The sequence below is a fragment of the Diospyros lotus genome, chromosome 6, assembly GCF_014633365.1.
Source record: "Diospyros lotus cultivar Yz01 chromosome 6, ASM1463336v1, whole genome shotgun sequence".
Lineage (NCBI taxonomy): Eukaryota > Viridiplantae > Streptophyta > Magnoliopsida > Ericales > Ebenaceae > Diospyros > Diospyros lotus.
In genome coordinates this window covers 6,732,888-6,760,882 of record NC_068343.1, presented here as the reverse complement: position 1 = coordinate 6,760,882, position 27,995 = coordinate 6,732,888, and the positions used below count along the sequence as shown (strand labels likewise).

The 27,995-nt window shown below is 37.7% G+C and overlaps 1 protein-coding gene across 1 annotated transcript; it reads left to right on the top strand.

Moving 5' to 3' along the window:
- The first annotated feature begins 1 nt into the window (after window position 1).
- LOC127803470 (casein kinase II subunit alpha-4, chloroplastic) lies at window positions 2-27,606 on the top strand. The gene is made up of 10 exons (XM_052339712.1): window positions 2-121; window positions 202-604; window positions 700-829; window positions 10,620-10,777; window positions 24,680-24,770; window positions 25,164-25,229; window positions 25,682-25,764; window positions 25,865-25,928; window positions 26,007-26,075; window positions 26,950-27,606. Exons 4-10 carry the CDS (start codon window positions 10,650-10,652, stop codon window positions 27,004-27,006), a joined length of 558 nt encoding a protein of 185 aa, XP_052195672.1. The 5' UTR covers window positions 2-121; window positions 202-604; window positions 700-829; window positions 10,620-10,649; the 3' UTR covers window positions 27,007-27,606.
- The last annotated feature ends 389 nt before the right edge of the window (window positions 27,607-27,995 follow it).

The window sequence follows — 27,995 nt, the reverse complement described above, 5'->3', positions numbered from 1 at the left end:
TTTGAGCGAGTTTCGAGCGAATTTCGTGAAGCAAGTCCAATCAAACTTTATCCCTTTATAAAGCTTAATTGGGGTTGTGAAGTTTGGACTTCTTCTATTTGCGGCGTCTTGATAATCGAGGGTGAAATTTAATTTATAAAGTTGGATTGAACTTTTTTATGTTCGTATGAAATTTGATTCGATGATCATAGGTACATGTAGGACTGTCCGACCGAATATCAGAAACGGGACAAGGAGGGATCCGATTCTGCTATTTTATCTGGCAGGCCGCGAGGCATCCGCAAATTCATCATCTCCGATCCCAATCGTCGCTCTCTAATCCTTCCTCTCTATCCCCTAAGCCGCCGTCCCCCGTTGCCTATCCTGCGTTTCCTTTCCCTACGATTAGAAAACAGAGATCGATCAACAGAAACAACAGGTACTGCCATCGGCTTTATCACCACCGTTACAAGGTTATTCTCCCGCTGCCGGAAACCCTGGCGCAGAGGATTGGCAAAGCCGTACGCCGGTCCGGCGCTCCGTCCAAGGCTAGGGCTTACGCCGACATCAATGTCATCCGTCCCAAGGAGTACTGGGATTATGAGTCCCTCACCGTCCGGTGGGGGTAAGAAATACGCAGATATTTATGTATTCTATGGTTCTTCCTATGTTTATTGCGCTATTGTTTCTTATTCGGTGTTATTCGATTCCGTTAAATAGGGAGCAAGATGACTACGAGGTTGTGAGGAAGGTTGGGAGAGGGAAATACAGTGAGGTATTCGAGGGCGTTCACTGCACGAATAATGAGAAATGCATTATCAAGATCCTTAAACCTGTCAAGAAGAAGAAGGCGAGTTCGGCCATTTTCTTTTACGTGCTTAGTAATTATTCGTAAATTGTACATATTTTTCAGTTATTTTATTGCTATATAATGAGTTTTTTGTTTTATTGTTTGCGCGTTGTGATGTGTGGCAAGTTAAAAAATGGACATGGTTTTTCATCAACTTCCTGTAGAAGAGCAAAGCGAGTATTGAAATGTTCTAGTTTGGTTTCACGGCTGAATGAACTTTGAAATGTTTCCAAGTTTGATATATTTATTCGATCTCAAACAAGCTGTAGCTAACTTACCAGGAGCGAGCTCAGTTGTTTGATTACTTAATCTATTTCCTAGTCTACAGGGCTAAGGCTATATACTTCTTAGCTATATGATTCTTAGTTTGATCACTCAATGAAATCATTTTTTATCATAAGAATTAGTTAAGATGAATTAGAGGAGAAAGAATTGTGCTTGGACGCACTTATACTTGATGTTGTGTTTGAAAAGAGAAGTAAATGACTATCTTCTTGAAATGTTGATGCTCAGTTTGTTAACTGATGGGTAAATTTGTGACTATAGTTTTGGTGCCATCGGACTCTTGAGTCGGTTAGTGTTTCCTGTTTACTTGGCTCATAAGGGAAGATATATTTTTTGAATCTGACTTTGATGTGACTGAACTTGATTAGTTTTCAGTATTGGGGTTGAAGCGAGAGCTTCACAACGGAAAGAATGGAAAACAAAGATAGGAAACATATCTCTGGCGCTTTCAATCAAAAACAGAAAACTGAAATTACACACAATAACATAAGAAGAGTGCTGACTTATATACTGTCAGCTCACAAGACGCGCCAAATGCGACAACCAAACATAACAAACTAACCGCTTACAAACAGCAACAATACAACTACTAAAACAACATAACCAAACACTTAAACAGCAAAATATAGCAATATCTCCAACATGCCCCCTCAAACAAGACTCCATAATCAATTGTGAGCAGAAACAGTGGAAGAATGACCAGCAGGGGTCACGTGGAGTCGAAGTTTGTCACAGAGAAACAAGAAGCGATCCGTAGGCAAGCTCTTGGTAAAAATGTTAGCAACTTGATGCTGAGAAGGAACGTACCGAATTTCAACATCTCCTGATTCAACCTTCTCGCGAACAAAATGCACATCAACCTCGATGTGCTTAGTTCTGGAGTGAAACACCGGATTTTCAGCAATAAACTTAGCAGCTAGGTTGTCACACCAGAGAATAGGTTTGGCAGGAAGAGGATAACCCAATTCAGTTAATAAAGACTTTAACCACAACAGTTCAGCAACACCTTGCGCCATAGCTCGATATTCTGCTTCACCAATAGAACGAGCAACCACAGTTTGCTTCTTTGAACTCCAAACCAAGAGATTATCTCAAAGAAAAGCACAAACACCACTGGTGGACCGTCTGGTGATTTTACAACCAGCATGGTTAGCATCAGTATACACAAAAAGAGCTAAACCAGAAGAAGATGGAGTGAACTTCAAACCAAACCCAATTGTTCCCTTAAGATAACGAAGTAAACGTTTACACGCCAGCCAATGTTGAACCTTTGGAGTAGCTGAGAATTGACTCAGTTTATTAACAATAAAAGCCACATCCAGACGAGTATAAGTGAGATATTGAAGAGATCCAATAATAGTGCGGTAAAGAGCTGGGTTAGAAAAATCATCACCCTCTGTAGTTAAAGAATAGCCTGAACTCATAGGAGTTGAACAAGGCTTACACCCAGACATGACAGCCTTCCGAAGCAAGTCCAATGTATATTTGGACTGAGTCAAATACAGACCAGTAGCATCTCTATAAGCCTCAAAGCCAAGAAAGTAGTTAACAGACTCAAGAGTCTTAAGTGCAAAATAGGTGTCTAGATCTTTGATACAAGCATGTAATGCAGCTGTATCGGAGCCTGTGATGAGGATATCATCAACATACACAAGAACAAACATCACATACCTAGACTCCCTTTTTATAAACAATGAAGCATCCGAAACAGCACGCACAAAACCCCAATCCTGCAGAGCAATTCGTAACTTGTTGTACCAAGCTCGTGGAGCTTGTTTAAGACCATAAAGAGACTTCTTCAATTTGCACACATGCGAAGGAAACTTTGAACTAATAAACCCCTCAGGCTGTACCATATAAACAGCTTCCTGCAGATCTCCATTGAGAAATGCATTGTTAATATCAACCTGTTGCACATCCCAACCAAATTGAACAGCCAGAGAAAATAAAACTCTAATGGTAGGAGCTTTAACGACCGGGCTAAATGTCTCGGCATAATCGATGCCAGGAGTTTGGAGAAACCCTTTGGCAACAAGCCTCACTTTATACTTAAGAATAGACCCATCAGGCTTGTACTTAACCTGGAAAATCCACTTACAAGTAATCAGATTCATATTAGAGGAAGAAGGAACAAGGTCCCATGTAATATTGCGTTGAAGTGCAGAATATTCCTCTTTCATAGCTTGAACCCAATTGGAGTCTAAAAGAGCTTCTTGAATAGTATTACGTTCTAGAGAACTCAGTAGGACATGTAGAGACGAAAGATTTAACTGTCTAGCTTTAGAACGAGTGATCGTGGGATGGACAGGCAATGCTGGAGTAGTTGTAGACTAAAGTGGGGGTGAAGCAGAACTGGAGGAGTTTGAAGAAGGTTGAAATATAGACAGCTGTTCAGAAGTAGGAGATGAATGAGAACTAGCATTAGACGAAAGAAGAGGTGCTACGCGAGGAGCTGACGAAGAAGAAACATAAGAACTTTTGAAGAGATTAAGAACATCAGTGGACACACCTGAAGAGGAAGATTGCTTAGATGAAGAATGTGATGAAATTGATTTGGAAAACAATTGAGGATATGGAAACTCATCAGGATTGAAAACAACATGACGTGTTATATACACTTGACTTGAAGAATCCATGCATCTGTACCCAGCATGCACCTGACTGTGTCCTAGAAGCACACATTTGATAGAATGAAAATCAAACTTGTGCTTATTATAAGGTCGGAGATATGGAAAGCAAGCACAACCAAAGGGTTGGGGCTGGAGATAGTTAGGGAGTTTGTGATAGAGTTTCTCAAAAGGACTTTGAAATTGTAATGGGGCAGCAGGTAATAGATTAATAGTAAAGACAACTGTTTGAAAAGCTTCAACTCAGAATTTGAGAGGCATTTGAGCATGAGATAAAAGAGTGAGACCCATTTCAGCAATGTGCCTATGTTTCCTTTCAGCAACACCATTTTGTTGGTGTGTATAGGGACAAGAAAATCTAAGCTGAATACCATAAGAGGCAAGATAGGGAAGTAAGGCTTTAAATTCTCCCCCATTATCTGTATGAAGAGCACGAATTTTAGATCTATACTGCAACTCAGCAAATTTATGGAAAGTCTGGAAAACATTTAACGTGTTAGACTTTTGTCTAATAGGATACAACCAAGTGTAACGAGTAAAAGCATCCACAAACACTATATAATACCAATATCTCTCAGTGGACAAGACTGGGGATGGGCCCCACAGATCTGAATATACAATTTCAAGAGGATGCTTTGCGGAAATTTGATGAGAAGCAAAAGGAAGTTGATGTAGCTTACCCAATTTGCAAGAATCACAAAATGACATATTGTTAGAATGACATGAAACATGTATTTTATTGAGAACTTGTTTCAATACATTGAAAGAAGGATGACCCAGCCTAGCATGCCACTGTTGACAAACTCTATTGTTATTACAAGAAGACTGTGAATGAGACAAAGACAAATTTTGTCTGTTACAACAATTAACAGAATTGGATGAATTTTGAGAGGTAACAGCAGAGAAAGTGCTGGTTGCAGAAGAAGAAACACGGTGAGGCTGAGCATGAGTAAATGCTGAAGCTGCAGAAGAAGAAATACAACGAGGCTGAGCACGAGTAAGTGCTGGAGCAAGTTGATAGAGACCATCTTTAAGCACCCCTCGGAATAGCACCTGACTCGTTTCTTTGTCCTTGATCAAACAAAAGATAGAATGAAACTCAGCAATGACGTTATTTTCATTAGTAAGTTGAGACACACTAATGAGATTTTTAGTCATTGTTGGCACATGTAAGACATTTGGTAATGAAAGGATAGAAATAGGAGTTGAATGTGTAAGCATTTGAGTAAGACCGACATTCGATATTGGAAGAGTCTTACCATTACCAATAGCTACCTTATATGTCCCATTGTAAGGAGAATGTAGTGACAGATTGTTTAAGTTGGAAGTGATGTGGTTTGTAGCACCTGAGTCTACACACCAAGATTGATCACCAAATTGATTAGAATGTGGATAATGCTGAGAATACTGAGAATTGGAGTCAAAAGAAGGTCTGGCATCAAAAGGAGGTTGTGACACATGTCCATATGAAGTTCTGGATGGAAACTCTAAATCAGTCAAGTAACTCGATTAGACTCCTGAGAAGAAGCTATGAAAGCCTGAGAGTCGAATTGAGACGTGCTGCCACCTTCTTTACCAAACGAATTAAAAGTGCGTTGAAAATTTCTGTCAAACCTATGATAACATCGATCAGCAAAATGACTTGGTTTGCCACACAATTGGCAATAAAACCATTTGCCTGATGATCTGCCTCTACCTCGATTATTTCCTCCGCTGTAATTACCTCATCCTCGAAAACTAGTGGAATTTCTACCTCCTCTGGTTGTTTGAGACGACGCAAAATTTACTGACATTGTAGTATTCTCAAAAGTATTTCCACTAGAGACTTGAGAAACATTCTTAGTTGACAATCTCTGCTCATGCATCAACAAAAGATACTGCACCTTATCTATGTTGATCTCATCCATCTGATATGTGATCAGACCTATAACATTGTCATAGTCATCACCTAATCCATTCAGTATCGCCATTAACAAGTCCTTGTCACTAATTGGATCACCAATAGCAGCTAAGGAATGGCCTATAGTCTTTATTTTCAGGAGATAATCATTCATTGACAGATCATTCTTCTTTACTGATCTAAGTTGCTGCTTTAGCTGAAAGGAGCGAGCAACAGTTTGTTGAGAATATAGATTCTCCAAAAAAGACCAGACCTCGGACGAGCTTTCACAATGTATTACTTGACCTAGAACTTCTTTGTCAATTGTTGAAAATAGCCAGCATAACAGTAGCTAATCATATCTAATCCAGCTAAGATAATCGGGATTAACAGCCTCCTGCTCTCCTTGATCAGAGTACTGATACTTAGACGGTGGAGCAGTTTTGTCAACAAACTGCATTAGATCAAATGCACAAATAGTCGCCATGATCTGCGCCTTCCAGTAAAGATAATTACTGGAATCAAGTTTCGTCGGAATGAAACTGAACGCCTTTGCTACTGTCGTAAAATCCGACTGAGTAGCAACAGACAATGTTGAAGCAGATTGAGGAAGATTGGACGAGGCTGAATTGTGCGAAGCCATTGACATAAGTCTTTGGCTTTGATACCATGAAGCGAGAGCTTCACAACGGAAAGAATGGAAAACAAAGATAGGAACAATATCTCTGGCGCTTTCAATCAAAAACAGAAAACTGAAATTACACACAATAACATAAGAAGAGTGCTGACTTATATACTGTCAGCTCACAAGACGCGCCAAACGCGACAACCAAACATAACAAACTAACCGCTTACAAACAGCAACAATACAACTACTAAAACAACATAACCGAACACTTAAACAGCAAAATATAGCAATATCTCCAACAGGGGTTGGCTAATTTGTACGATATCATTGCAGGGTCAAGAGGGAAGTCCTTGTTTAGCTATATTAATTTTTTCTCCTCAGGCTCTGCCAGTATCAAAATAGGACACAATGAAAAGACCTATCTGCCTCATCCCAAACACTATTGTCCTTGGAGAAGAGCTTTTATCCTAAATTTAAAGGCATCAAATAGAGCACTTATCATATTCAAATAGAAGAGAAAAAGAGTGCCTACAGCTTGTAAGCTCTTGATAGAGCACAAAAGTTAATTATTCATTGCCTAAAATGATCTTTTTGCTCTTTTCTAATCAATTCCTACCCTGGACTAACATATTAGATGTTCTACCTTCAAGCTTCTATGTATTTTCTTATGCATGTGAATGCATTATTTTCTCACCTAGTAGGACTAAGGCGAGATTGGTGTTATTGTGAGGAACAACCTCCCATCCACTATGAGGAGTTTAAAGTTAAAAGCTTTGTTAGATACAAAGTACATCGCGGTTTTGAAACTGAAAGATGTATATATATATATATATATATAAGTTAATTTCATTATCCGGATGTAGGCAGATGTCTAAGAGCTTGAATGCAGCAGATTACTTTTCAGAAGGAGCTGTTAATTTTCTGTTTTAGAACTGATAACAGTAATATTCTCAGTTACAATTAGTAGCTGAGAAAACTACCTGTAAGAGTGGCTATATAAGCTACTCGAGAAGCTGTTTTGGGGTGTTGAGTAATAACAGAATTCAAGTTCTCTCTTTTCTCTTCAATTCTCTCCCTACCTTCTCTCTGTTTCTCCCTCTCTTTCAATTCTATCTTCAAAGAAACCCTAGTCAGGTCCAGGTTCCTGACAGTTAAGCTCTGTTTCATAGTATAAACATGCAGCTTCAAGTTTGATGTGGGCACCGTTATCATCAACCACACATTATTCTAACTAAGTTAGGGTTGTGCCATGACATTCATATCAAATGATTTCTAAAAGTCACATTGATATTACAAATCCCTGCAAAAGAAAAATGTGGCAATTTTTTTTTTTTATGCTGGATACCCTTCTTGATGCAACTCTTTAGTGAGGGTGCGATAAGATAAAGTTCCAATGCTATTTCCATTACATAGTTGATATTGTGAAATCAACCTGTACAACATGGAAACACAACATTTAAGGTTTGGTGTGGGCGAATTTTTGTAAAATTGTAAACATATCCTTCTTTAGATTTTGATATGAACTGTTGATTGATCTTCTGACCTTGGCAATAGGTTGCCAATCAAGGATTTTGGTTGATGGATGGATTAATTATTCATTTATTGCGATCTGCTGTGGCCACGATGGATTTGAGCATGGAGAATGATATTTGAATTGGAATTTGGGTCCCAAAAAAATAGCGTCATTACTTTCTTGGACCAATGTAGTTGTGATTTACATACATACATGAACAAATAAAAGTATTGACACTTGCAAATTCTGCAATTGTGATAACTATACACTTTCTTATAATTTGAATAGGCTTTCTTGCACTCGGATGTCCTCACATGCCCAAGGAAAAATTGTCTCCTTTTTATCTGAGGTGTTATTGTCTCAGCTAGCAATGAGAATGTTAAATCCCAAACTGTTCTTGTTTCATTTACCTTTCCTTTTGAAGGGAGAGTTTTTTTTTATAATGAACATTTGACACCATCTGAATAACTTATATTTGTGGTTTTACTTTGTCTAGAAAGTGAAATTTCGCAGTTTCTGGTAGCAATTGACTTTGCAGAATTGTTCTTAAAAGGTCAACGGAGTTGATGCATACTGATATTCTGTGGATGTTATTTTATAGATTTATTTATTTTTGGCTTTTGACATTGTATAGATTTGTCATTCATCTTTATTATTTGTTAACTCTTTAAGTGTTCCCTTAGTTTGTTGTTGTTTCATATTAGAATATGCGAAAGATTGAATTTCAGTACAACCCCCCCCCCCCCCCCCCCCCCCAACCCTTCTCTTAAATGCAGATCAAGAGAGAAATTAAAATTCTGCAGAACCTTTGTGGCGGGCCAAACATTATAAAGTTGCTTGATATTGTCAGAGACCAGCAATCAAAGACTCCAAGCCTGATTTTTGAATATGTGAATAATACAGATTTTAAAGTGCTCTACCCCACACTGTCTGACTTTGATATTCGGTATTACATATATGAACTACTAAAGGCAAGTTCCCTGTTCTATTTGTTTCTTTTGGTGCTGAGAAGTTCATTATGAAAATATGAGTTTTGCAGCAACTGTGCTGGCTCACTGGCTGATTCTTTTTACATCTATCTTTTACAAGATGAGGCAGTTTTACTTATTAAATTAGATTAATTTTGTAGACAACATGTTACGAAGCTCTCTCTCTCTCTCTCTGCATGTATATTTGAACACCTACTGGTATGTGTATCTGTTTGTCTATCTCTTTTTCTTTCTTGACACATCCTGTTTGTTTTTCTTTCTCTTCTTCTGTTTTTGTTCAGGTTTTTTTTTTTTTTTTGGGGGGGGGGGGGGGGGGGGGGGAGTTGTTGGTGGTGAAGCGGTATCTATGTATGGTTCATTTTGCATCTGTGTCTTTCAATGTATTCTAAGTTCATCCCCCTCTGCAATTTTCTCGAGATTTTTGGGCGGATAATATTATTCGACCATATTATGTGGTGGTTTATCATCATGCAAGATCATCCTTTGAACAGTTATTTCTTCTTTGTCTTCTAGTTTAATGTGCAGGTTTGGCATTGTCTTTATAAGTTTACTGCATGACTTTTTGTTCTTGTTTACCACGTCTCTGTTGTGGAACTTTCTGTTTAGGTTTCCTGCTGGAAAAGGAATGCATGGCAAGATATTTCAGTTTGTTATGAGTAAAGGAAAATATTTGAAAAAGATCAGTTGGACTTTGAGGTCCTAGTGCTTTGGTTTAAAGTGAGGAAGTCCGAAGTATTGTGGCTTGAGAAATAGACTCCTAAGCAGCATTTGTTTTGTGAATTTCCAGTTGGATACATTCAATTAATACTTGTTCACTTACACATTAGCTGGGTTTATTTGTTTAGTTTTTGGCTTGCTCTTTTCTTGCTGTGTTTTAAGTTATCTAAAATATAGTTTCATAATGTAATGCTTCTAAATTTGAATGGTACTTCTATTTTATTTGGATCACATAATCCCTGTGAATCCAGTTAAGATGACAAATCTTATGTTGTGAGATCACTTAAGTAATCGCCTTTTATTTTATAAGATCTCATCGTCTGCCATTTAGTGAAAGGTTCATGTGATTTGCCAGTTTTCTAGTATTGTCAACCATATTTTTCCTTGTTTAATACTCCTATATGGGCAGACTCATCAAAGACTTTTTCTGTATTTTTGGTAATATGTAGTGCTTTCATTTGAGAGACAAAAATTTAATGTCTTCCTCGAAAAAACTACAGATCAAGATTTTTTTGGACATGCTCCTACATTATTTACTTTTAGTTTTGGTTGGAGTTAATAATTAGATATTGTATGCCCTAGATCAGGAATAAGGATACATTGCAGAAGATAAGGAACCATAAGTGCAACACACAGCTAAATTATTACTTGGTAGGGATTTGATAAAATATGTATGAGGGTGGTGTGGATTTTTTTGGATACCTTTTGTTTTTCATTAGATGAAAAACCATAGCAGACTTGATGGTGAATTGCTAATAGGTAAATGTCTATGATGAATAAAACTTTAGATGAATAAAGCAGTATAACTGTAGATGCATCATGCATGTGATACAAAAGAAGAAAATATTGAAAGGGAGAGCAAAAAATTCCGCGTCATAAATTTAAGTAAAAAATTAGAAAGAAAACAAGAGAATCAAGTAGGATGTTCCGCCCATGCGTACTGAAGGCCAATATGCATTGATGAGTAGGAGTGATATTGTTCAAACTGTCCTTTAATTGCCTATAAATCTAGGGATTCACAGTTTAACTGAATATGCGGCTTACAAATTGGAATTAGGTTTGTAATTTATATTTGTTCTGACAACTCTTTTCTGAAGTTATATGGTAGTTCTGGCCATATTTTTACTTTTAAACGTGCATCTGAATGTGTAGGCACTAGACTACTGCCACTCCCAAGGTATTATGCATCGGGATGTCAAGCCCCATAATGTTATGATTGATCATGAGCAGCGTAAGCTCCGCCTTATAGACTGGGGTCTTGCAGAGTTTTATCACCCTGGCAAAGAATACAATGTTCGTGTTGCTTCAAGGTTAGTTTTCTATTTGCCTTATGAAAATTCGGGGTTAGGCAGATTGCATATTACATTTTCCCTTGTTTTCTTATAAAATTGACACACAATTGCTTTACGCTTTAATTGGTTAGTGGTTGGATATTTGGGGGGTGTTGACTCTTGAGGTTTATGTGTGGATTCTTACCATTTGATTGATTCTAATGGCTTGGAGGGCATGTTGAATTGTTTTTCTTTTTGACACATATATGTTTGGGGTTTAGAGGTTATGGCCATGGATAGCAATATGGTTGGAAGCTAAAATTCATATAGCCGGCCTCACCTAATGGGATTAAGGATTGAGATAGTAGTTGTACATACCTGTTATAGCTGCTTGCTATTGGACTTGGAGGGCGGAGTGAATATTTTACTACTACAACAACAACATATCAAAGCTTTAATCGCACTAGATGAGGTCAGTTACATGAATTCTAGCTCGCCAATGATTTTTATCTGTTGTTATATCTTTTGTAAGACTCTTGTAACTCATCATAGCTAAGAGTCTCTCATCAAGTTTTTCTTGATCTTTCTCTACCGTTTGTCTAGAATTCATGATGTTTTATTTGAAAAGTTTTACATTGGCCATTGGCTACCTAATGAAACCCTCCCATCTCATTTAGTCTTGGAACCAGCTGTAAATAAGAATCCACAGGCAGGAATGAGCGAGTATTACACTGTTTTTACATATTTATATGGTTTAATCCAGCTTGTCATTTGTCTGGGGACTTTTCATGGAACCCTTTCTGATAAATCGTGTGATGATACATTTGCCTTGACCTGTGAGTTTCCAAGGTTATTGGTTGTGTGGATTTCAATTGTGATAAGCTTGCACATTTTTTGCATTCAGGTTTTACCCTTTTGTTCTAAGACAAATTGGTCCAAAAGATATCTTGCTGACTTATGGAGTTGATTAACATTGCGTGGGTCTATTCTGTGAATGTCAAATTTCACACAGATCATTTTTCCTTGTTTTAAATTCAATCGATTCACAATTCAACAATAACAATACACCGGACCTTAATTCCACTAGGTGAGGTTGGCTACATGATTGTAGCCCAACAATTTTCTCTATGTGGTTGTGTCCTCTATAGGATCATTATATTCCACATCATGCTTAAATGGTTTTCACCAAATTTTTCTTGGTCTTTCTCTACATCTTTTGTTACAAATTTTATTCATTCCATTCACTCTGCTCCCATGAAAGTCTATTTGTCTTTTTCTGACATGATCAAATTTTATCTTTAATATGTTGCATTTTGACCTTATTAATCTCTCTCTCTCTCTCTCTTGTATGCCTATACATTCATCCGGACATTTTTATCTCAGTTATGTTTATATTTTGCACATGTTGGTACTTGGTTGCCCAATATTCCATACCATATAATAAATCTGGTCTTTAGTTATCTAATAAGACTTCTATTTTTGCTTTAAAGGGATTTTATAGTTGTATAAAATGCTAGAAACAAATTGAATTGATTCATCATATCCTTGATCAACTTTGGATAGACTTGATCTGTAATTTAATAAACTTGATGAAAAATGTTTCATTTGTCTTAAGTGACCCGGAAGATGGGGGTCTGTTATTCACACTGATCCCAATGTTAGGGTGGCTCTAGACATTGATGCCAACAAGCCAATGTGGAGAACAATCAGAAATGCAGACCTATTAGTCATGATGAGATAAATCAGTGTGTGCAGATACATAGTGAGACCAATATATTCAATTGTCCCTCCCTATGACCAGAATTAACAGTTATATATCAAATAGAACACCCCTCAGGGGTGAAACATACCAATTTGAAGCACCCCTCAGGGTGAGATGTAATAAATTGTAAACTATTTGTTACAATTAGGAGCACTGGCAGTCTATTAATTCGCCCAAGAAGCCAACAAATAACACTCTTCACTTTTTCAACTCACCGGTACTATAAAGAACAGAATCAGAATTGAAAATATCAAAGTATGAACAATCAAACACACAATAGGCACCGAGAATTTATCCTGGTTCGAACTGATAAATCAGTCCTACATCCAGCCTTCAACAGAGAGAGCAATCCACTAATTTCTTAATGAAAATAGTACAAGACTTTCACTTGCACAATCCTTTCCCTCACTATTATACAAGAACACTCACTGCAAGATTACAAGACTATCTTTCACACTAGCTTTCTCTTGCAATCCAGCCCTCACACTTGAGAATGATCAGAAAAGCAGGTAATCAACAGTCTCCTTCTCCCCCTTATTTATAGACATAAGGGCGAGATTTACAAATATAGTACTAACTGGGATAATTTCCATGTACCCCTCAATAACATATTTGCAATTAGCCTATTTACCTAACTGCCACTGCCTCATTCAAATACCTAACTGATATGTCTGAGTCCCTCTAGTCTTCTAGCCACTCAAACAAAACTGAATAACAATTCTCCACCATTTTGATTGAGTTGCTGCCTCAAACTTGTCATCATCAAGCTGCTTATCATCTGTACCTACATACACAAAATCATTTACACAATATAACCTACAATAGTCTTAAACAATGGTGTAATTTAGCCATAGGTACTGTCGTAGTGAATATATCAGTTGCATTATCCTCACCAGCTACCATAATTAGGTCTACTTCCTTTCTTTCAAGTATCTCTCTAATAAAGTGGTACCTCACATCAATATGCCTTGTTCTCTCACAGTGAGCTTGATTCTTAGCTAGTATGACACTTTGGTTGTCACACATTTTGGTAGCCTTAACAACTTTCCCTAGGAGTTCACCTACTATACCTTTTAACCATAAGGCTTTTTTTATAACTTCTATAACAGCTATATACTCGGCCTCAATGGTGGAGAGAGCCACTACAGATTGCAAATTTGTTTTCTAGCTAACGGTTGAATTCCATAGCTTAAATACATATCTTATAGAGGATCTCTTCTTATCTATATCTATTGCATAATCAGCGTCAATAAACCCTAGAATGTTAAGCTCTTTTTCTAAACTAGCTCCATTATAAACTAATGTCATAGTGATTGTTCCTTTTAGGTACCTAAATATCCACTTAACGGTTGTCCAATGGTCTTTTCCTAGATTAGCCATGAACCTACTAGCAACACTCATAGCATGGGCTAAATTTGGCGTAGTGCACACCATACAGTATATAAGACTGCCTACAACACTTGAATAGGGAATCTTCTTCATCTCTCTCATGCTCTTTCATCACTTGGTGATTGCATGTGGGATAACTTAAAATGTTGAGCAAAATGAACATTGACTTCATTTGCTTCAAGCATATGGACTTCTTAATGAGCTTCTTGAGTTAGGACTTTTGTGACAACTGGACCTTCCTTAGCTGCCTATTTCTAGAGATTTCAATTCCTAAAATCTTCCTAGCCTTTCCCAACTCCCTTCATTTCAAAGGCTGATTTCAACTTCAGCTCTAAACTTTGGACTTCCACGTGTGATTGGCTTGCAATCAACATGTCATCTACATAAAGGAGGAGATATATGGAGATCTTAGATGAAATATGCCTATAATAAACGCAGCTATCGAAATCACTCCTCTTGAACGCTTAGCTTAACATGAATGTGTCAAATTTCTTGTACCACTAGGGGACTGCTTAAGTCCATATAAAGATGTTGAAATGTTTGCCTAAGGATTAGACTCGGACTCAGTAAAGTAAGGCCAGTTAGAAGGAATTAGAATAGGTCTTCTAGAAGCCTGTTAGTTAGGGGTAGTTTTGTAACTGCAGGCGGTTAAAATAGTTCTTGTATATCCCGCCCTCTATAGTCTATAAATAGAAGGGCTCGGGGGTCTCATCTCTCATTTTTTCTGTTATTTTGCAATCTATCTTGTGGGAAGAGTATGTGTTGTGTATGTGCGTGAGAGTAAAGTGTTACTTTGTATTCTCTGGATAGTGCTTAGTCTGGTAATAGGGCTGAGAGTGAGTCAACAGCATGTGTAATCTTTGTTTCCGGTTTCAAGATAGTGAAGAGCAAAGTTGTACCAGTTTGGATGTAGGTTCTCTTTCAAAGAGTTCCGAACCAGGATAAATCCTGTCTTGTGTGTGAGTGCTTTGATTTTGTGTTGATTCTTATGTTCCTATTTTTTGTTCTAATTCGTGAGTGAGAGATTGTGTTTGTCTTGAGAGGAAATCGAGTGTGTGTGTTAGCGAGAATTATTACAACAATGGACTTTTTCAGCAAGCATACATGATCCTTCTTACCCCTAACCTCAAATCCTTTAGGTTGCTCCATTAGAATATCCTCTTCTAATTCGCTATGGAGGAAAGCAGTGGTCAGATCCATTTCCTCTAGGCTTAGGTCTAAGTGGGCAGTCATAGCAAGTAAAATCCTAATTGAAGTGTGTCTCACAATTGGTGAGAACACTTCATTAAAGTCTATCCCTTCATTAGGAAACCTCTTGCTACTAACCTAGCCTTATACCTAGGTTTTGACTCAATTCCTGCTCCTTCCTTAATTTTAAACAACCATTTACAACCTACCACCCTCTTATCTAAGGGTCTATTAACCAAGGTCCAAGTTTTATTCTTTCTAAGTGATTCCATCTTGGATTCCATGGCAGCTAGCCATTTCTTTGAATCCTTAGATCTTATAGCCTCTTCATAAGAGAGAGACTCATCTCCAGCTACTTCTAATGCACTGGACAGTGCATATGCCATTAAATCAGAGTATCCATACCTCGATGGAGGTCTAACTACTCTCCTTTTCCTATCTTTAGCTACATTATACCTATCAATACTAGGGATACCACCTGAAATTGATGAATCAGCACTCAGAGTGCTGATTTTCATCAAAACTAGAAGAATCATCATCTTCTGATGGCTGGAAGTTATCAGAACTAGAGGATCTTGAGCCAGCATTATGCTGTCCTACTGCTAAGTCCATTGGACTGTCATAAGCAGCATCATCCAAATCATGGCTGCCACTAACAGCATCATGACTACTGCTGGCAGCATCCTGGCTGCCATTTACTGCATCCAACCCAACCTTTGCAGCATCATAAACTAGCTGTTTCTTAACAGCTTCCCTTGCCTTTTCCTTCTCATCCTCTATCTTATCACTTTTTAAGAATGAATTTTCCTTAAAAACTACATCCCTATAACTATTGTCCTTGGCATATCTTTCTCCAAACACCAAAGTTTGTAACCCTTTACTCCTGTTGGATAGCCTATAAATAGGCAACGTTTGGCCCTAGGATCTAACTTACCTGGCTTCACATGAGCACAGGCAATACAACCAAACACCTTCATGTGCTCATGGCTTGGTTTATGGCCTTTCCACATCTCATAAGGTGTTTTAAACCCTATAGCAGCCGATGGGGATCTATTGATCACATATGCGGTTGTTGTTACAGCCTCTCCCCAAAATGCCTTAGGCAGCCTAGCATGTATTAACATGCACATCATCCTTTCTAAGAGGATCCTATCCATCCTCTCAGCCAAGTCATTTTGCCTAGAGTTTCCAAGGGCTGTTAGGTGCCTTAGAAGACCATTATCACTACACATTTGGGAGACGTCTTTATTACAAAACTGTAGACCATTATCGGTTCTAATGATCTTTATTTTCCTACCCATTTGATTCTCTATCATGATTTCCCAAGTTTTGAAAGCCTCAAAAGTTTGATCTTTTGATTTTAGAACATACACCCAAACCATCCTAGAGAAATCATCTATTATGGATAAGAAATATCTTGCCCCTCCATGGGTTAAGGATTGACTAAGGCCCCATAGGTCTACAACAACAACAACAACAACATATCCAGCCTTTATCCCACTATGTGGGGTCGGCTACATGAATTCTAGACTTCCATGTATTTCTATCTTTTGTCATATCTTCATTGAGATCCATATACTTCATATCAAACTTTAATGTCTTCCTCAAAGTCTTCTTAGGTCTGCCTCTACCTCTTTTTTTGATTAATTGTTCCATTTCATCAACTCTCCTCAGAGGAGCGTCTCTTGGTCTCCTTCTCACATGACCAAACCATCTTAGTCTAGTCTCTCTCATCTTCTCCTCTATTGGCACTACTCCTATCTTATTACGAATAACTTCATTTATAATTTTATCTTTTCTTGTATGGCCGCACATCCATCTTAACATCCTCATCTCCGCTACACTCGTCTTTTGCTCATGTTGGTATTTGATTGCCCAACATTCTGAGCCGTATAACAAAACTGGTCTTGCTGTCTTATAGAATTTTCCTTTCAATTTTAATGGGATTTTATTATCACATAACACCCTCGATGTATTTCTCTATTTTAGCCAACCTGCCTTAATTCTATGTGTGACATCCTTGTGAATTTCTCCATCTTTTTGAATCATTGATCCCAAATATCGAAAATGGTATTTTCTTTGTAAGATTTGGTTTTCCAATTTTATTATAACATCCTCCACTCTTGCATTCTTACTAAATTTACATTCCATATATTCTGTTTTCTTTCTGCTTAATTTAAATCCCTTAGATTCTAAATTGTTTCTCCATAACTCAAGCTTAGTGTTCACTCCTTTTTTTGTTTCATCTACCAACACTATGTCGTCTGCAAATAGCATACACCATGGCACATCTGTCTGAATATCTTTAGTGAGTTCATCCATTACTAAAGCAAATAAGTATGGACTTAGTGCAGAACCTTGATGCAATCCTATTGTAATTTTAAACGGTTCAGTATCCCCTCCACATGTTCTGACCCTTGTCTCTGCACCATGATACATGTCCTTAAGGGTTTGTATATAGGCTATTCAGACTCCTTTCTTCTCTAAAACCCTCCATAATACTTCTCTAGGGACCCTATCATAGGCCTTTTCTAGATCTATAAACACCATATGTAGGTCCTTCTGATGATCCTGATACCTTTCCATTAGGCGCCTCAGTAGGTATATAGTTTCCATTGTTGACCTACCGGGCATGAAACCAAACTGATTTTCTGAGATCTCTGTTTCTTTTCTGAGCCTCTGCTCTATTACTCTCTCTCAGAGTTTCATGGTATGGCTCATTAACTTAATTCCTCTGTAATTTTCACAGTTTTGAACATCTCTTTTGTTCTTATATTTAGGGCCCCATAGGTCTGAATGGATATAATCCAATGGGGCTTTCAATGAGTGGGTAGCTTTCCTAGGGAATTTAACCTTGATAGACTTTCCTAGGATACAGGTGTCACATTTATCTAATGCTGTAAATTTTCCAGCACCTAAAATTTCTTGATTAGATAACTCTTTGAGGCTTTGATCACTTATATGGGCCATCCTATAGTGCCATAGACTGGACTGTTCATAACTCTTGGCTTCTCCTAAGGCTGCATCACCACACAATGTGGCTGCTTGCAGCACATAAATGCCATTCTTAAGAACAGCCTTCATGCAAACTAGAGACCCCCTTGACACCTTAAGAACTCCACCATCCCCCTTATAGGAATAGCCATTCTTATCTAACTCTCCAAGGGATATTAGGTTTCTTTTTAAATTAGGAACATACCTTACAGCAGTTAAGGTTTTAACTATACCATCATGCATCCTAAGTCCTATATCCCCAATTCCCATTATGCTATACTCATGATTGTTTCCTAAAAGGACTCTACCTCCACTAATATTAGTTTTGCAACCATTCTCCATGGGGAGTCATATGAAATGAGCATCCCGAATCAAGCACCCACACATCCTTCTCATCCTTACTTGATATCACTAGTGCATCGGCACTATCATAATCAAACTCACAAATGGAGTTTGAGAATTCAAGGCTAGACTTATCTTGGAAAACTTTCTTCCTATTTGGGAAATGCTTCTTTATATGTCCTTCTTTATGGCAATGGAAACACTTAACAATTTTCTTGCCACTTCTAGACTTTGACCGAGACCTACCTTTATGTCTAGGGTCTCTCTTTTCTGTACTAAATTTCATTGCTAACACATTTCTAGCAGTCTTCTTAGCCTCTACTTTATGTTGTAACTCCTTTGAATTCAAAGCCCCTATAACATCATCTAGAGCCAATTTGTCTCTACCATGTTTCAATATTTCTACAAAAGTCTCACATGATTTTGGAAGTGAGTGCAATAAGACTAAGGTCTTATCCTCATCATCATATTTAATATCAATGTTTTCAAGATCTAAGTATAGTTTATTAAAACTGTCAATGTAATCTTGTAACCTTTAACTCTCAATCATCTTGAATGAAAAGAACTTTGTTTTTAAATACAACCGAGTAGAGAGGGTTTTTGGTTATATAGAGAGTTTCTAACCTATTCCAAAGGTCCTCCGCGGTTGTCATCTTTGCCACCTCTCGCAACACTTTGTCTCCAAGGCTAAGGATTAGAGTGTTGAACACTTTCTTGTTGATTTCCTTTCTTCGTTCATTGATTTCTTTTTTCTGTTCATTAGTGAAGGTTTCGGCTTTCGGGTATTTTCTTTTCAGTCTCAGAGGCTTTTTCCAGTCCAAGGTTTCCCAATAAGGCCCTCATCTTCATCTTCCATAGGCTAAAATCATTTTGGCCATCGAATTTCTCCACATCATACTGCGCGGCAGAGGCTGTAGAAGCCATTTCTGCTGGTATGTGTTATATTCTAATGATTCTTGAAGGTTCTTGATGAGAGACTCAGCTCTAATACTAATTTGTTACAATTGGGAGCACTGACAGTCTATTAATTCACCCAAGAAGCCAATAAATAACACTTTTCACTCTTTCAACTCACCGGTACTATCATAATACATAAACAGAAATTAAAGAACAAAATCAGAATTGAAAAGATCAAAGTTACGAACAATCAAACCACACAATAGGCACCGAGAATTTATCCTGGTTCGAACTGATAAATCAGTCCTACATCTAGCCTTCAACAGAGAGAGCAATCCACTAATTTCTTGATGAAAACAATACACGACTTTCACTCACACAATCCTTTCCCTCACTATTATATGAGAATACTCACTACAAGATTACATGACTATCTTGTCATGATCCTAGGGCTTAACCTAGGCTCAGCTTGGGAATCAGAAGAATCCGATTCAGCTACAGCCAAAAAACAGAAGGAAATTAAGGAGGAATTGGAAGAATGAGGGAGAGATTAGAAGAAGTGTTAGGGGGATTAGAAGAACAGAAAAGAGGGAGATGAAGATCAAGAAAGGGGAGAGAATTTGGAAGAGGAGAAAAACAGATTTTAATTCATTAATTTCTTGGATAAGGAAAGAGAGCCTCTAGTTACCTTAATGACTCCACCAACTCCTCCATAGGAGTAACCATTTTTATCTAATTCTCCAAGAGATATAAGGTTTCTTTTTAAATCTGGAACATATCTAACTGCTGACAATATTCTCACTGTTCCACCATGCATTTTAATTTTAACATCCCCAATCCCTTTGATTTTACACTCTTGGTTATTCCCTAACAATACTTTACCACCATTAATGTCCCTATAGTTTAGGAACCAATCCCTATGTGGCGTCATATGAAAGGAACAACTAGAATCTAACACCCAAACTTGCCTATCCTCGGTATTAGATATAACCAGTGCATCAACATTGTCATAATCAAATTCACAGATTGAAGATGATATTTCAGCATTCCTTTTACCCTAAAATTCCCCTTTTCTCTTAGGACAATTGCGTTTGATGTGACCTTCTTCATGACAAAAAAAACATTTGATAGGTTTCTTACTTGTTTTAGATTTTGACCTTGACCTACTCTTAGACCTTTGATCCCTCTTCTCTAGTCTTGACCTAACAGCAAGAGCACCACCCATAGAATTCTTGCCTTCAACCTTCTGTTATAATTCCCTGGAGTTTAAGGCTCCGACAACATCTTCTAAAGACAGTTTCTCTTCCATGTTTTAGAATATCAACAAAAGTTTCATAGGATTTAGGCAAAGAATGCAAAAAAACTAGAGCTTTGTCCTCATCGTCATATTTAATATCTATGTTTTCAAGGTCTAGACATAGTTTGTTATTTTTGTCTATATGATCGTGCAATTTTTTACCTTCTCCTATTTTAAATGAGAAAAACTTGGTTTTCAAGAATAACTGGGTAGACAAAGTTTTGGTCAAGCATAAAGTCTCTAGTCTCTTCCAAAGGGCTTCCGCGGTAGTCATTTTAGAGACTTCCCGTAGCACCTTGTCTCCTAGACTTGAATCAAAGTATTGAATGCCTTTTTATTGATTTCTTTCATCTGTTTTCTTATTTTTGTTTCCTGTTCTTCCATAAAAGTGTCTGGTATTACCTTTTCTTCATCTAAAGCCTCTTCTAGTCCTAAGTTCCCTAGTAGAGCTTTCATTTTTATCCTCCAAAGGCTGAGTTCCCTAGTAGAGCTTTCATTTTTATCCTCCAAAGGCCGAAATCATTCTAGCCATCGAATTTTTCTATATCGTATCTTGTTGCAGCCATTCCTAATACTATTATGAAAAAAAGACACCAAGAAAATGAAAAGAAAGCTTTTCTTGATCCTAGGGGAAGGCTATGATACCAAATTGTTGATTTAGATTTACTGGGTTAGGCGAATTTAGATGAACTAATCTCTCTCAAATACTCTTCCCACTCTCGGATCAACAAAAATAAATGTTAATGGAAACAAAAAGTAAAGAATTCACAATACAAGACATAAATTAGAAAATCAAACCACAAGAAACCGATTTTATCCGATTCGGATTGCAAGTGTTGCAACCCTACATCCAACAGTCAAACACCCCTCAAGCAGCCTTCTTTATTTAGTATAAACGATCATTATACATCTAATTCTCTTCCTTCTATTCCCAAGTACATCAAACCTTCGCTTCCCAAGATTACAAAGCTATCTCTCAAACACTAGCCTCTCTCTCAAAACGAACAATACTCGTTACAGCAAAAAATAAGAACTCTCTTCTAATCGGCTACCCCTCGCCCTCTATTTATAATAATTGGCATACATCCCAATATAACTAGCTGGAATTAGATAATTATAGTTTTAACCCCCAAACTAATACTAATCACATTTAGGTATTATTTCTAACTGCCTATCTTCGCCCTAGCCGACATAAGCCACTATCTTCACTGATCTTCTAGGATAACTCGAGGCAAACATATCAACAGAAAGTGACTAAAATCTAGACATTTGGCTAAATTAGTAAACATTAATTTGAATGTAAGAAAGGAGGGATGACCCATTTTATAATGTTGTAACCACATCTTGTCCTCGTTGGATTGGGCTAGGCATGACACAAGGGGAGAAAATTTCTTCTTGTCTTGTCCTCCTAGTTCCTCGAGGTAATAAAGTCTCTCCCCAGCCCTAGCAAGCCCAATCATTCTCTTCTTGCCTTGCTCTTGTATCTCACAAACATTAGAATAGGAAGATACATTGCAATTAGTATCCTCAATACGTTTTTGGATAGATATAAGATTAGCAAATAACTTGGGGGACATGAAGGACATTCTTGAGGGTTAGGTGATCATTGAGGAGAATATCTCCTTGGCCGGCAACGAAAATGAGTGAGCCATCTACCATTGTGAATTTTCTTGAGCTGGGACAAGGATTATAAGAAATAAACAAGTGTGGGTTGGAGGTCATGTGGTCAGAAGCACCCGAGTTTAGGATCCAACAATTTTGGTGTAAAATTTCTGAAGCATGTAGGGAAAAAGAGAAGGAAGAATTACTTGTGGGAGCAAGTACCTTTATCTACCTTTTTTTCTAGAGACCCCAAAAAGTTCTAGAGTCTTTCGATTCTGCCCTGTTGAGCTCAAGGGACTCTCCTATGTGCTCTGAATCTCTCAATTTAGACTGTTGGCCGTTGACTGCCACATGCACTTGACTCTTTGCTAGTCCTCCTTTAGGTGGCTTTCCATGGAGCTTCCAACACTTCTCTATGGTGTGCCTGGGGTTTTTACAAAAGGTACACCATGGAGTCCATTGGTTTCTTTTCATCCCTTGGGCCTTTGTTTTGATAATGAGCTTTCAAAGACACTAGGGCAGAACTCTTACCAGGGATAGATTCTAGCATTACTTCCCTTCTCCCTTCTTCTCTTATTAAAGAGATTACCTCATTTAAGGAAGGCAAGTCTTCTTTACCAAGAATTTGCACTCTGACCGTATCAAATTCTATGTTGAGACTAGCCAAGAAATCATATATCCGCTCCTTTTCAACAAACCTCTTATGGAGTGCAGCATCCTCGCTACACTTCATCTTCAAGCACTGGTAGTGGTCCAACTCCTATTATAGAGTTTGCAACATATTTGCATATGTTGTGATGGCCTTCGAGCCTTGTTTGGTGCTGCCACCCTTGCTTGTATTTCATAAATTTGAGCTGCGTCTTTAACCTTTGAATAAGTCAAGTTTATGGCCTCCCAAATATCCTTGGTTGTGGTAAAAAACATGACAGTGATTTCTGGAACCATGGAAATCTAGAGCCAGGATATCACCAAGGAATCTTCCTCGTCCCACGCTGCAAATGTTGGGTTGTCCTCCTTTGGGTTTGTTCCTAACAAGTGGCTGAGCTTCTCCTTTCCTTTAAGAAAGGTCCGGATCAGCTGTGACCACTTTAGGTAATTCTTGCCGTTCAAACGGTAAGTTGCCTGGAGATTTTGTAATTCTCCTTTTGAGGCCCCATTTTAAGTTCCAGTAACCAGAACTTCTGAGGTATGGCTGGAGTCTGCTATATTGGGTGTAGGATCTTGGATGGAGGACATTTTTAAACCAAGGTTTGGACATCAAATGAAAGGTGGGGAAGACTAGTAAGGATAGGTTTTGTATGTTCCAAGGAAGTTGTAGAAAAACAATCCCTAGGGCTCTAATACCATGTCAAGAATTAGGAAAAATAATCCTTCCGTCTTATTTCTTACTCATGGGTAGAGGTTGATTTGTACAAGACTCTTTACAAGATTAGGAAATTACTAAAATTACCTTAGGAAAGAATTCTAAATCTAGATTAGGAACTATACAATTTTAGGATACAGCCCAATTAGGAAACATATACTAATCTAGAAGATATAATTCTACTTTTAGAAAGTATATACAATCAATCTATCATCAATCAATTAACACTGATTGAAACCTTCCATCAATACCAGCCATTGTCTTTACCAAGTTAGGAACCAAACCCTAGCTGCCGTCACCTGTTACCAAGGGAAATCCTAGTTGTTGACAGTTGAAAATTTTCACAAGGATGGAGGTTGCTTTGCTTCAAGTAGAGGGTTTATGTTGGATTCATTGTGTGGTCTTATGTACTTGTGGAACCTACAAACAAGAACAAAAAGAAGCAATAGGCAATATTGGTCCTTGGTAAAGTTTAAAGTTAAATAGCAGAATTTTATAAAATTTGGTTTGGCTTTTTGGATGTCTTAATATGCTCATTTTCTTTTATAAAAAATCTAAATGTTATTACAAACAAAAACAAAAAGATGCAATAGGCAATGTTGGTCCTTGGTAAAGTTCAATAGCAGAACTGAATAAAATTTGGGTTGGCCTTTTCGAAATGTCTTGATGTCCTCATTTTCTTTTGGATTTTTCTCTACTAAATGCGATTACAAATGAGAACACACAGAATTTAGTGCCTTCATTTTTTCTGCCAAGTTCTTTTTGTTTGAGAGTAAAATAGTATAAAAGATAAAGTTATCCCTTTATCTAATAACTTAAGCTTTTAGATCAGATGATGGTTAACAATTTGACATGGTATCAAAACAAGCAAAGGTTCTAAGCTCAAACCCCACTTTCAACCCAATATTTAGATTGTTGCATGTGGTTGGACTAGTTATCAGTGAAGCCTAGCCACACATGAGGAGACGTGTTGAGAGTAAAATAGCATAAAAGATAAAGTTACCTTTCTATCTAATAGCTTAAGTTTTGAGATCAAATGATGGTTAACAAGTCAACACTCTCTTCATAAAGTGGGAAATTTCGTAATTAGTGGCCTTTTTATTGCAGATACTTTAAAGGTCCGGAGCTGCTTGTTGATTTGCAAGATTATGATTACTCTTTAGACTTGTGGAGCCTTGGTTGTATGTTTGCTGGAATGGTGAGCTTCTTCCACTCTGCTATCTACTTTGGTTGGTCTACAGCACCTATATTTGTCAGGCTCATATTTACCTGCAGCATGCACTCAAGTACCCCTGGACATATGTTATGACGGGCCTCCTCCTTATCAACCTGAGCCCAGCATTCTGTCATCATCCATTCTCCAACCATTAGATATTAAAAAAGCTAGCCCGGAGAGATTTCTATGTTAAAAAAATTTGGAGATCCATGTAGCAGATCTTCTTTGCAATGCTATAACTTGTGTTATTTGATTATTGTGAACAATCCATTGGAAAGAGTGGTGGGGAAGTTCAATATTTGATACCATGCCTCCTGGTTCTAGAAAGTTGATTCTTCAAATTGATGTGTATTGTAAAAAGCTTATTGTTTACAGATATTCCGCAAGGAGCCATTTTTCTATGGGCACGATAATTATGATCAGCTTGTTAAAATTGCCAAGGTATGTAGACAGTGCGATAAAAGTTCCAGTTAGACACAATTTCATATGTCTTCTAGTCTAGAGAAAGTTTCTTGATATTGCATTCATGTATGTCTGCAGTTATCTATTTATCCGAAAGTAAAAAATATTTGATCTATTTATCTATCTACTTTCTCATCTGCCCCATCTTAAAGCAGTGAGGTGACATATTCTTTATCGTATAGGTTTTTTCTTTTTAGTTGCCAAAATTATTGTCTTAATCTATCCCTCTAAAATAGCTCATGCGATATATAACCTGCCCTAATAAATAATGATGGTTCATGTTGTGTAATTTGGCATGCAATCTCTCCTCTCTAATCTCTAAATTTGTTTGTCTATTTACATCTGTGTCTTATTTTTTTTATTTGTCTCATAGTCTGAACGATTAAATGGCATTGTAGCTTATTGCCAGTTCCCATTTTTTGCCTCCTTAGGTACTTGGGAATGATGAGTTAAATGCTTATCTCAACAAGTACCGGATTGAGTTGGACCCACATTTTGCTGCCCTGGTCGGGAGGTTCGTGATATGTTCTCATGCTTCTAAATTCATTTTTTCTTCTAGTGCTAAAAGCTATGTTTTAACTAAACATCAGTTCTTTTTTCATTTGTCCATTTAGGCATAGCAGGAAACCATGGACCAAATTCATTAATGCAGATAATGAACATTTGGCTGTTCCAGAGGTACAATTTGTGCCCTTTTCTTACCAGAATCCAAGTCTTGTTGACTGTTATTGATGTAACAATTCATGTACATGATAGGCAATTGACTTTCTGGACAAGTTGCTGCGATATGATCATCAAGAAAGGCCAACTGCAAAAGAAGCAATGGTAAGAAATACTCATTTTGCAACGTACGCTACCAACCATGTTCTACTGTTGTGTACAACTGTAGGATGCAATAGATATTTGTGTATGGAATTAAAGAGGAGAAATTGTGAATGACTGGGATGTGTCTTTGTAGCTCAAATAGCCTGATATGATGGTTACTTCTCAACTTTCATGGGAGATGTAGAATTGCACAGTTGATGCTCTCTGTCAGGTTGCGGTGCTTATGATTGGATAGTCTGGATCATAGGAGATGGCACGGCATTTTAGCATAAGAGGCATGCTAGTTTCAGTTGCAACTGTTGGATAGTTTCCAGTTGCAGCTCAAGGCTAGTCTTTTTAGCAAGTGGATGACATTTTGGTTTACCCTTAGTTACTAGAGGAACCATGCTAATTCATTCCAAATTTAGTGGTTTTCTACGGCAGTGATGATACTGTAGGGGAGGTATTTGTGGAAAATTATTCAAATCAGTGATGATACTGTAGAAGAGGTTTTGTGGAAAATAGTAAAAAGCTCGATCATAAAAGATAAACATCTTCCATGCTTATTCTTCAATACGGGACAACAATAACTATTGTAAGCCTTAATTGCACTAAGTGGATTAGATTATATGATTTTTGACTCTTCATCTATCTCCATTTTTGTAAGGACATTATATCTTTTACGTCATGATTAAGGATATTCTACTTAGTTTTCTTTGATTTTCTTATCTCCTTTGTTACACATTCTCTCACTCCATTCACTTGTATCATAAGTTTGTTTATCGGTCTTCTTTTATGTTCAAACTATCTTTAATTGCTTGCCGACCAAAAATGCTTTTGGCAGTTCTTGGTATAATTTTGTTTTGTATGATATTTCATTTGTTGCTCGCCGCAGGCCCATCCTTACTTCTACCCGGTAAGAAATGCTGAAAGCAGCAGAACTCGTCGCTAGTGCTTGAGCCATCAAGGGATAGTGTCAGCTCCTGTGTTGGGTTAGGTCATCTTCTATAATTTGACTTAAATGTCACAGAGCTAGCTAAGCTTTTATTCATTTAGATTGTTTATGTATTTTTGTCGTAAATACTTCATTTTATTTTTATTTAGGGAGGGGGTGCTGTGGAGTCATGAACTTTCCGTTACTATTCTGTTAAATATTTTTGGTAGACTCGTCTTTATCAGATTTATCGGTGACCAGTCCATTCTTGATCTCGCTTTATAACTTTTGCATTAGTCGGAACATGTAAAATGAATCTCATCCACCCATCAGGTATGGGCAATAGGATGCTACTAGGAACAACTCTTGGAATTCACGTTTCAGTTGAACCCGCCATTTCTATCTAGGCCGGCCTTGGGCAGTCAAAGCCATAGCTACTTGGTCCGCTCTTTGTGAACCATTTGCTACCATCGTTTGGGAAAACTTGTTTATGTGGAAGTCCTGTTGTGTGCCCAAGCAACCACCTATATGTGTTTTGAGCAGCCAGTGATAGAACAGAAAGAAATGCACAGGATGTCTATGGTCTTTAGGATTTCCAATTGTGTTATTGAGGCCCAATTGGCTGGGGGTTAAAAATGTTGCTTCTTACTTGGGTTGTAAGGTCAACACTAATGTGGTGGTTGGAGAAGCCTTGGCGGCCCCCAAAGAAAAAAAAAAAAACCAAGAAAATTATAGGCAAATGTCTCCTTGGAGTGGTTGATGGTGGAGGGGAGTGACTTTCAGCTCATAATCCTCACATATGGGAGAGTGAGACTGGGTCTCACCTCGTTTAAAGATATTCTTAATAGATTTTAGAAAGCGTAATATGAAAGTTGACAGTTGCCTTGGGAGATTCCTTGGAGGAAAGCGCCATCTTCCGCCTGTGGCAGATATATTTAGAAATACAGAAATAAAAAGTTTTCAAAGCCCAGACGGCAATGTTCAAGGATTTTCCAAACATGCAGGTA

Bases quoted from the DNA above. Each gene is read 5' to 3' on its own strand.
- LOC127803470 (XM_052339712.1), top strand. From the start codon at position 10,650: ATGCATCGGGATGTCAAGCCCCATAATGTTATGATTGATCATGAGCAG. The intron at 25,765-25,864 runs GTTCGTGATATG...TTGTCCATTTAG, and splicing joins TTTGCTGCCCTGGTCGGGAG to GCATAGCAGGAAACCATGGA. The intron at 26,076-26,949 runs GTAAGAAATACT...TGCTCGCCGCAG, and splicing joins CAACTGCAAAAGAAGCAATG to GCCCATCCTTACTTCTACCC.